The sequence below is a fragment of the Saccostrea cucullata genome, unplaced genomic scaffold (genome assembly GCF_032062105.1).
Source record: "Saccostrea cucullata isolate Sc308-1 unplaced genomic scaffold, CSIRO_AGI_Scuc_v1 ctg23, whole genome shotgun sequence".
NCBI lineage: Eukaryota > Metazoa > Mollusca > Bivalvia > Ostreida > Ostreidae > Saccostrea > Saccostrea cuccullata.
In genome coordinates, this window is record NW_026932470.1 from 34,635 (window position 1) to 45,584 (window position 10,950).

At 36.1% G+C, this 10,950-nt stretch overlaps 1 protein-coding gene across 1 annotated transcript; it reads left to right on the plus strand.

Annotated features, from left to right (window-relative positions):
* Nucleotides 1–6,054: 6,054 nt before the first annotated feature.
* On the plus strand, nt 6,055–7,481 carry LOC134235213 (dynein light chain Tctex-type 5-like). Its single transcript, XM_062717350.1, has one exon. It carries the CDS (start codon nt 6,298–6,300, stop codon nt 6,958–6,960), a length of 663 nt encoding a protein of 220 aa, XP_062573334.1. The 5' UTR covers nt 6,055–6,297; the 3' UTR covers nt 6,961–7,481.
* Nucleotides 7,482–10,950: the final 3,469 nt, after the last annotated feature.

A 10,950-nucleotide genomic window follows, 5' to 3' on the forward strand; every position in this document is an offset into this window, starting at 1 on the left:
ATAGATTCTAATGGATAGATTTCTTTTCTATGAACGATAACTCATCAAGATATGAAGGGAAGGGTTGAGTTTCTCAGAGGTACATCTTTGGTGAGGTGAACTATCTTCCTCTATTAAATAGACATTCTAACCTTTTTCACTGATTTTAGGTTTGCATTGAAATATTTTACCAGTGTTTCTTATTGTTTTAGGATCATTTGTTAAGTGTTATAAAAAAGATGAAGATAAGAAAAAGTGATTAATTTCATAAACCACATAAAGAATAATACAAATCGAGAATAAGCTAAGGCGAAACAGATAGCTATGGGTATACCAAAAGTGAGATCATGTGTGGTTTGGGTGGGGATAGGGGTTAAGAATCCCCTAATTAGCTTGTATCGTGTGCAGAGGTGAGCTTGACCAACCTACGGAAGCCTAGAAGTGTGCATCCATAGATGTATCATCCACCATGCAAGGTCAACATAGGGCTTACAGTTACTAGTACTTGGAGATGAGACCTGCACCAAATACTTTATCCTGCACCAAAACTTTAATCTACTTCCAAAACATTAACCTGGTTATTCCTTAGCTGAAACCAGAAATAGTTAACGAAACACACTCTCTGCTTATAAATCCAAAACTTCGAGTATTACACCGCTTTGGTCAAGGAAACAAACTTATGCTTTGGCTTGTTAGGGCAGGTTTGTTTTTGGCAAACTAGTGAACCCTCTAGATAATACACATGTAATTCCTATAAAATTTCCGCTCGGTTGAACTAAAAGAGATATAGATTTTAATGGATTTTCTTTCCTATGAGCGATAACTCTTCAAGATATGAAGGAATGAGTTTCTCAGAGATACATTTTTTGCAAGGAGAACTATCTCCCTCCACAAAAAAAGACACCCTTACCGTTTACATTGTTTTTAGGTGTACATCGAAATGTACATTAAGTGTTTGTTATTGTTTAAAGATCATTCATTAATAATTATAAAAAAGATGAAGATAAGGAAAAGTGATTAATTTCATAAATAACCACGTGAACAATAATACAAATCGTGATTAAGGCGAAACAGAGTCATGAGAACACTAAAAGTGGGATCATGTGTGAGTTTTTGTAGGGATTGGGGTTAATAATCCCCTTATTTCTGTAGTTCATTTCGTGTGCAGATGTGAGCCTGTGTGCAGAGGCAAAATAGACCGCTGCGCGCGATTATTCTGACACAAAACTCAACATCATCACTGGTTGTGTTCAGAGGTGGAACTGGGTTACTGGCTGTGTGCAAAGGTAGAACTTGACAACTGGTTGTATGCCGATGTGGAACTAAACTACTTGTGTGTAAAGGAAGAACTTGATCAGTGATTGCGTGCGGTGGCGGAACTTTACCTCTGGTTGTGTGCCGATGTGGAACTAAACTACTTAATAGTATTGCGTGCAGAGGCGAAACTTTTCAATTGATTGCGTGTATATCGATGTGGAATTTGACCACTGGTGTGCGGTGGCGGAACTTTACCACTGCTTGCATTCAAAGGCAGCACTAAACAAATGATTTTAGAGAATCGGAACTAAACCACTGGTTGTGTGCGAAAGCGGAACTTGGCTACTGGTTGCGTGCGGAGGCGTAACTTGATCACTGCATTGTTGCATAGAGAGACAGCACTAGACCAACGGATGTACAGAGTCAGAACTAGACTAGTGGTTGTTTGTGGAGGCGAAACTTGACCACTTCTTGCGTGCAGAGGTGAAACTTGTCAACTGGTTGCTGAATTTGACCACTGGTGTGCGGTGGCGGAACTTTACCACTGGTTGCATTCAGAGGCAGCACTAAACAAATGGTTTTACCGAGTCGGAACTAGACCACTGGTTGTATGCGAAAGCGGAACTTGGTTACTGGTTGTGTGCAGATCAATTTGACCACCAGTTGCGTGCGGAGGCGTAACTTGATCATTGATTGTTGCACGGAGAGACAGCACTTGACCAATGGTTGTACTGAGTCAGAACTAGACCAGTGGTTGTTTGAGGAGGCTGAACTAAGTCACTGGCTGCGTGCAAAACGATGCAGAATTTGACCAATGGTTGCATGCAAGGCGTAACCTGACAACTGGTTGCATGCAGCACTAGACCATAGGTTGTTCAGAGTCAGAACTACACCACTGGTTTTGTGCGGAAGGGGAACTAGCTAGAGAAATCTGTTTATGTGCAGTGGTCGAAAATGATCAGTATGTGCAAAAGCGAACTAGGTTGTGTGTGGAGGGCGGAACTTGACCACTGGTCGTGTGCAAAGGTCGATCTTGAAAACTTTTTATGATGGCGGAATTACAGATATACCAACAACAGGTTGTGCGGAAGCGGAACTACATGTACTTCACTGCAGTTTCTTGTGGAGTCGGAATAAGACCACTGATTGTGTGCAATGAAGGAATTTTAACGTTGATTGCATACACTGAAAGAAAAACCTAGTGAATTTAACTAGTGTGTTTCGTAAGGCGTTGATCGTGTTTAGTAAACTTTCAGTTTACTGGTTAAGATAGTGAGTTGTGGAGCGGGGGTCGTGTAGATACTTAGATACATGTACCTAGTGAAAGTTACTCATCAATTCTAAATTTACTAAATCTTATCTAGTAAATATACCAATATCTGGTAAAACTACTATTAAGGAAGTGATTGTATGGACAGTGAAACTACTAGTTTTCTTCGTGACTTTAACTAGTTATTTTTTACAGTGTGCAGAGGCAGAACTTGAATATTAATGACCCGATATCGTTATCCGTTTTTACCATCTTAATGAAGGATCACTTCATTATAAATAGGGATTTGACCTATAGGACCGGGCTTGGTTTTTTGCTCTACAAAAACCTTGTCGATTTCCGTTCTGAACTTCTGATTAATGGCATTAGGCTGAATACATATAACAATTTGTTTTTCCTAAATCTTTATTTCAGCGAGTAGAGGTAGGAGGAACCCTTTCATTGATTTCCTGTGTTTGTTATCTCAAAATGTAATAATTGATATTTGTCTTAACTTCTCAATGTGCATAATGGTAATGTTTACTACTTTGACATTCTATTCTTTATGTCTACGCTATTTAATCCGTGAATATAAGAAAACATGCCATTGATGTGTGCAAATTATATAGGCCTAAATCAAATCAAAAGGGAGTACGGTTACTGATATATGTAGCCAAAGTCAATGTTATTAAATTCCAAGGAATATATACAGTTGACAATCATCGCAGCTCAATGCTGCCAAGAATACATGTATTGAGTAACTCGGAGTGAGTTATTCTTGTCCTCAGAGAAAGTGTGCTTATACTAAGGTTTGTTCCGCCTGACTGACAACTGTACATTGGATTTTTACGATTTGATATTTCTTTAGTGTTTCTTATATCAAGAATGGGCATGCATAAAGGATATATAATTGAAGGAAAATACACAAGTCTATAAAAAAAATATTAAAATAGTCTTTGAAAAGGCGAAAATTTAAAACTTTGAAAGTGTGGTACAAGGTGGATTCGAACCCCCGACTTAAAAATGTTAGCTTGCACGATATAAAAGTCAGTGCTTATATCAACTGAGCTAGTCTGACTGCTAAATTTATAGATATAAATTCGAAGCAGATTATCAAAATCAGGTTTCCTTATTTTTTGTAGGTTTTTTTGTGAATTTCGACCCTAGGGCAGGGATGCCCCTAAAAAAATCGATCCTATCGTAAATTATTCCTTACACCCAAACCTATCAAAATATCACAATTGTATTTAGCGGTAGGCCTGCCCTGAAGGACTTCTAGGCCCAAATTCATTCAAAAATCAACGCTTTAACGGACAAAATGGTGTTTCGGCCAACTTTGGAGGTTTATTGTAAAGTTGTAAATAATAAATTTTAGGTAAAAACACAAATTTGAAAAATTTAGACATATGTACGGTAGAAAACAACAAATAAAGATTAATTTTTAAATATCACTTTTTCCGGGAAATTGTTTTCTCCTATAGGTCAATTCTTTTGTCAAAGTGAATACATCCTTTCAAAAACAACGACTGTGATCATTCTTAGAGTCCAACATAATTTAGCTTATTGAATGCAAAAGGTTCAAATGAGCCAAAAGAAATTATTTACATGTTTCTTTTACTTCTTTCAGACATCAATGATTATCTATAATGAGCTGCATGCTTTGGATCTTATTCTAAAACAGAACATATATCAGCTGCACTCGTGTTTGGAGTAGCTGTTTGTCAAATGCAACAAATATGTCTTCATAGAATTTTTCGGTTCTATAAATTTTGAGAAATGTGTTAGATATAAGCATGTGATCAGAGACAAGAAACGATTACGATCTACTTATATTTAAAGTGATGTGCATCAAGTGCTGACAATAAGTATGAAAATCAATTTCTCGTGCAAAATAGACTGAAAAGAACAATCCGAAGTCTATCAAAATGCCACAGTTTCCTGTGAGGAAGAAATGACTTGTTTCATTTCATCTCCCACGTCGGTATAATGCAAAAGGAAAAAAGTTCTCGTACGAATAGGAAAATAAAACACTGACTTAAATTAAATGTCATAAATTATGCATGTGTATTTTGTGTAGAATTAAAATCTGACATTAAGCATTTCCAGACGATCTTTCTTGTCATGGTAGGGATTTTGAGGACTTGGTTTAAGAGGGGGCCATACCGGGCCGTCGCTGCATATTGCGTGATAAATGAATGGATTTTAATTTTAAAGACGTAACGACAAGAAGTGCGAAATGGAATCGATAGATAAAAATGTCAAATCATTCCTACGTACCGACAAGATTTCCAAAAATCATTCTCAGTCTTCAGGCATTTTCATTAAATATTTCTTGTATCGTAAACACGCGTTGTATGTTGACAGAGAATTTTCTGTCCTTCGTTTATTTTTTTTTCAGAAAAACCATCACGGGTTCAACAATAAACTATGGCCTTTTGAATAATTCAAGTAAAAAAAACTCATATGGAGAACAAGGATGACATGTACTTCCGGTAGTTTTCGGTAGTTTAGTAAGCTATCACTTTTATTCTTGTAAAAAATGTGGTATGTATTTAAAGTAATTGCAATCCATTTTTCGATTTTAAATAAATAATCAAGCATCTTAATTAACTATACATATGTCCAAGTGAGCTAGGGGTTTTTAATAAGTGGAATTAAGTCTTAAAACAGATTTTACTGGATGCTAGATATAATCATAAAATAGTTATGAATATGTACCGTCTTTAATAATTCTAATCGGGGGTTTTAAATCTAAGATGAAGAGACAGTAATTTATCTTAACACCTGAATATACACATGGTTAACTCTGGAAAACTATATTATCTTAATCTTATAGCCAAAACAAGAACGGGCGTTTAAAGGCTAAGAAAAACTTTGAAACAGCCATGCATTTATAAATCCTAAAGATCAAACAAATGCCCTTCTAATGACTTTAAGACATCGCAGAACTAAAAGAATATTAGAGTCTAGTTAATTTTCGTTTCAAGTTACTCCATTAAATGGAATACCCCTAATTTATATCTATTCAGTTAAAACCATCGATCTTTTGCCGTTCGCACTAAATCCATGTTTTGAAGTGTCTCTAAATAGCAACCATTCTTTAATGAATTAAACCTCAAACAAATGTCCTCTCTCTCTCTCTCTCTCTCTCTCTCTCTCTCTCTCTCTCTCTCTCTCTTGAATAAGTAATTAAAATTTCAATTAAAAGTAAACAAATATGGTTAACAGTTATATGAAAGAAAACTAAATTCAAGCCGGTTTTTTTTTTTTCATTTTAATACTCTATTCAATGATGTTTAAATCTAGTCAATTTTAAATTATTCACATTAAAGATCTAGAATAAATCGGTGGATGTTAGTTTAACTCGATCAAAGACAATGCAAATCGTTTCTACATGAGTACCTTATGAGAATAACTTATTTAGACTCAATGACATTGTCTTTTATTGTATTAGGAATGGTACAATACGGCCAAAAGCATTCATCAGGCATCCGTCAAAAGCGTGCATTGGTACTGTAGCTCCTGGTAACTAGTGACAAATCAGATCGCAGTTTAAATGTCTGTGGGATCGCAAAGTGTCAGATGTTCAAATGTTAAATTGTTACCAGTAGCAGGACTTGCGATATAGCGTGCATGTACGACTTGTAGAGATCTACACGAACAGGTGATTTGCCGCCGACCAGGAGGTTTAGGACACTATCCTTGTCTTCTACTTAAAGAATAATCATTGTAATACTTAATAAGAGTGGTTTAAATAATCATTGATCGGATAGAAAAGACATACGCTGGTTTAACGGAATTTAAAAATCGATATGAGTACAAGTGTTGCCAAGAAAGAGGGTGGACCTCTTGGCCGAAAGCAATCACTGATGCCGGACGCGGCAGCCCGGAAGCAGTCCATGATCCCGCCGGACGCTAGACGTCCATCCGTCATTCCGCCAGACGCAAGAAAAGCATCTTTTGATCCGCAGCACGGCGCGGCCGGACGTCGGCCATCAGTGATGATGATGGACCACGCCAGAAGACCCTCTCAGGACCGGAAACAGTCCATCGTGGAATCGACCACGGGCCGGTCCACCATGATCATGACGTCAGCACATACACATCGACCAAACGTTCGTTATGAAAATACGTATAAAACGGAACCTGACGTCAAATTCAGGAGTGCTGAGGTTAGAGACACTATCAAGGACATTTTTGAACGTGACCTTGGTTCCATGGTGTATGACAAGGAAAAATGCATAAGTTTAACTACAACATTATCAGAGAAAATCAAACACCAAGTGAAGATTCTAGGGTTTCCTCGGTATAAGATTGTGGTGGTAGTGGCTATAGGACAGACTGAGACCCATCCCTCCATTGCATTTACCAGTCGCTGCATCTGGAATCAAGGCACAGACAATTTCTCAGAATACACATTCAAAAACGCATCTCTGTACGCAGTTGGACTGGTATATGCGATGTACATGGACTAACGAAGGTGCTCTGTGAAAGGATAGCAACGAAATGAAATGTGTTATTTAATTATCGGCCATAATATGTGTTATTTTACATAGATAATGTACACAAACACTTAAACAGTGCTGTGTCGCATGAGTATTGGAGCGACTGTATATATCTTCAGTCCCATGCATCCCTTAAGCCTGTTGTAAAAGGTTTTAACAGATTATGGTTTGCCGTTGAAAATGTCTATATAATTGAGTTGTGTCTATTTATTTCCTATTGGTGTGTCGAATTTGTTGGAGAGACCCATAAATTCTTATGTGAACTATTAATTGAAATTGAAAGCTATTGAAATCTTTGAGTTGACAGGTTCTCTAGCTTTAAGCTTTTAAACATTTTTCTTTCCTTCATGTAAAATTTTGGTCCACTTCATTGATCTGACAATATGCAACCCTTCCATATTGCCTGAATGAACCTTTCTGAATAACAGAGGGAAAATCTATATCATATTATTTGTTTTATTCCTGCAATAAATAAAATCATAAAAAGAAAACTATTATATCAAAATGAATCTTTTCTTTATCATAGCTCAAATCAACGTCATGGTATTGATCAGATATAACTTATGAATAGTTTTTGTTTGAGGAAATTTACAATGCTTTTAAATAAATCAATTGGAATAAACGGGACATTGTGGTGAACGGAGGGGTCGTAGAAGATTTAAATTCACGTTTAACACATCCTTTTTTGTCATCGGAAGAAAAAAATGAATGTCGTGACCACGTCCAATGCCTCGACGCTCTGGAATTCTGAACCCTCCATACAGCCGCGCAAACAAAAGATTCATAATGGATTCTTAAAACATCAAAGTGAATACCCGTCTAAGTGCATAGATACGGTGTGTTACAAACTTAGGTTCTGTGCACAAACATATTTTTTTATTAATATACATATTGTACATAAAACAGATGATTAATAATTAAATGAAAAGTAGGGTTCCCCGTTATCTATTTATAACATTATCCATGTTCTTTATCTGTGTAATGGGTTCACTTACATGGTCTTCGTAAATTTTTCTTTTTCAAATTGTGAGTTTCATATATTCAAATGTTTTATATACTGAAAGGAAAAAGAAACGCATATTTTACTTTTAAATTAAATTAAAACTATCATTTCGAAAATGTTTTCCAGTATTGTTATCAAACATTTCAATTCATCTTTAATCTACAAGTTACCAAAATCTTGTGTGACTTTGACTGATAATTCCTGAGTTATTGAAATTTATATGTCGATACCCCCCAAAATTAAAATAAACATTCTCATAATCTCCCTTGCACATTGGTAACAGCCTTGATTTTCCTGTGTATTGAGTTCACCAGAGCATTTATCTTTCTCATTTGATTATTATTCAACCCTTCCGACAATAGTCTTAATGGTTGATAGTAGCTGTATTATTCCAAAGCTAACAAATCCCCCCGCCAAATGAGTGCCACGAATTTTCATTTTAGGATAGAATTAAGAGAATCCAGCTGGTTTGGTACATTTGAATGTTTGTGAGAAAGTCTCGACAAACACTGGCTACATTTTCCCAGTGTGAACATGCTAAAAACATTACGCACACGACACGTACGTGCGCGCGTGAGAGTAAAATCGACGTAAAAGTTGCCAAGCTCGCGGACCAAATTAGAGCAGAGAATTTCTGTCAATTTTAGGGTGAAAATATTGGTATGATAGTTTGCTGTATAAATATCGATTTCAGTGATAATACCTTGACAACAACCGAGGTGACATGATGAAAAGCCCTGTCTTGATGTGACGTTGTTACGCGTCAACGTCACCGCCATGGTTGGTTGGAAACCTTTTAATTTACTCTCTGACAAATTAAAAACCCTTTTTTGTTGAAAAGGGCGAAGCCCCCGGAAGCTCCTGGATTCTAGAGATTTTGAAGGGTTAAAATGAGGTCTACCAAAGCCCTGGTGGGGGCTCGCGCGGGGGCGAAGCCCCCGGAAGCTCCTGGATTCTAGAGATTTTGAAGGGTTAAAATGAGGTCTACCAAAGCCCTGGTGGGGGCCCATGGTTGGGGGCGAAAAGCCCCCGGAAGCAATTCCTGGATTCTAGAGATTTTGAAAGGTGAAAATGAGGTCTACCAAGTAGACATATTTGATTTACGCTAACTTTGACAATTTTAGGGGGGGCGCGCGCCGGGTGCGCCCCCCCTTAAATCCGCCACTGAGCAATTTTAGTGCAAAGTAACAAAAATACATATATGACCAATTTTCATAATTTTCGGCCACATAGTCATTGATTTTTCGCATATTATGTTCTTATGCGTTTCTTTTTCCTTTCAGTATATATGCAGGAAAATTTAATAATTCTTTTTAAAAAGCAATTGTAATGACTGCACCTGCAAAAGCGACGAATGGTAATCCAACTACAGGTACCATTTAATTAATGAACTTAAAGTTCGTCTGAATAAACACGTGTTAGGAGGAGGGAAACAGCTTACGTCTGCTCGTGGATTAATAGAGACTTTTAACACATAACCCTCTCTAATCCACCGCCAGGATTACAAAGTCATTCAATATTATGGAAGATGATTATGTTCTTAGGCCGCACAAAGGAGGCTCCAATTTGGAATCAGAATGACTGACGGCCCCACCATGACCATAAATCATCACCACAAAAGAGTAGCACAAGTCACGGCCATAACGAATTAAAGACCCTCAGTTAGGTAAAAGTAAACTACCTTCAAACAATATGGCTTTTAAAAATTTAATTTTTTTTTTCTTTTATTTTAAAAATAACGTCTAAGATCTTGATTTGGTCCGAAATTACTTCCAATACTAAATCTTAACTTTTACATCTAGTATGCTGTGAAAGTCACATGATTTTCAAAAAGTCATCACACAATAATGTAGAACGTTACATTTTTTTAAAAAATAAATTAAAATTGGATTTCAACCAAGTAGACCCTTTGACTACTGATTTTGAAGATTTTTATGTTGACACTATTTGTAAAATACACATTTTGAGATGTTTTGGGTCTGGGCATTATCTGAGTAAGGACCTTAAAAACTCAGATGTATAAAAAATAGTATTTACATAACATGATATCAGATCTTTTTTGAAAAAGTTTCTTTGGTTTAATGACAAACTAAATTCTGTTTGATACTCCAAACTATTAAACATAAAACTAGAGACTGAAAGAATGAACACAGATATTAACATCCTTGAGTAAAGAACCAAACAAGATGATAAGGGTTCTCAGAATATTCACTATTCATGTTCCCTGAGCATTCACAAATTCTCTCTTTTAATTTAAATGACATATGTTCAATTTTTTTTAAATCTAAATATACAAAAACAAAATGTGAGCTGAATGTCTAAGAATCATTTACCTATGCTAAACCACAAGTAACACGGGGTGAATTAAGGGACTGAGTCTTCCACTTACAAATTGTGCAATTTCCACCTGTCTTAACTATTGTGTATCCCACTTATTAATTATGGGATTCAGGCCTGCCTTAACTTTTGTGTATTCCACTTAAAAATGCTATAATTATTGTGTATCCCACTAATAAATTGAAGGAGTCATGCCTGCCTTAATTTTTTTTGCATTTCACTTATAAATTGTGGGATTCAAGTTTGTCTCAACTATTGTGTATTCCACTTATAAATGGGATTTAACCTTGCCTTTACCCTTGTCTTCCAGTTATTTACATGTAACCAATATATAAAATCAAGCTAGTTAACTGCATATAAAGTTAACCAATTAATTTTCTCTTAAATTGGGCCATCCTTAAAAAATTGTTTGTTTGGAATTGCCGCCTGAAGGGTTTCAGACACAGGAGGGAGGGAGGGAAATTTTTTTTTTTTTTTAAATTGAAGAAAAATTTTTAATTTTTGATAAAAGTCTCAGTAAATAGTAAATACATTTTCTGACTTTTAAAAAAAAGTATCTACCATCAACAAAAAAACCTGATTTTACATAGATCTGACACTATATTTCAGTGTTTTGTATG

Bases quoted from the DNA above. Each gene is read 5' to 3' on its own strand.
- LOC134235213 (XM_062717350.1), top strand. From the start codon at position 6,298: ATGAGTACAAGTGTTGCCAAGAAAGAGGGTGGACCTCTTGGCCGAAAG.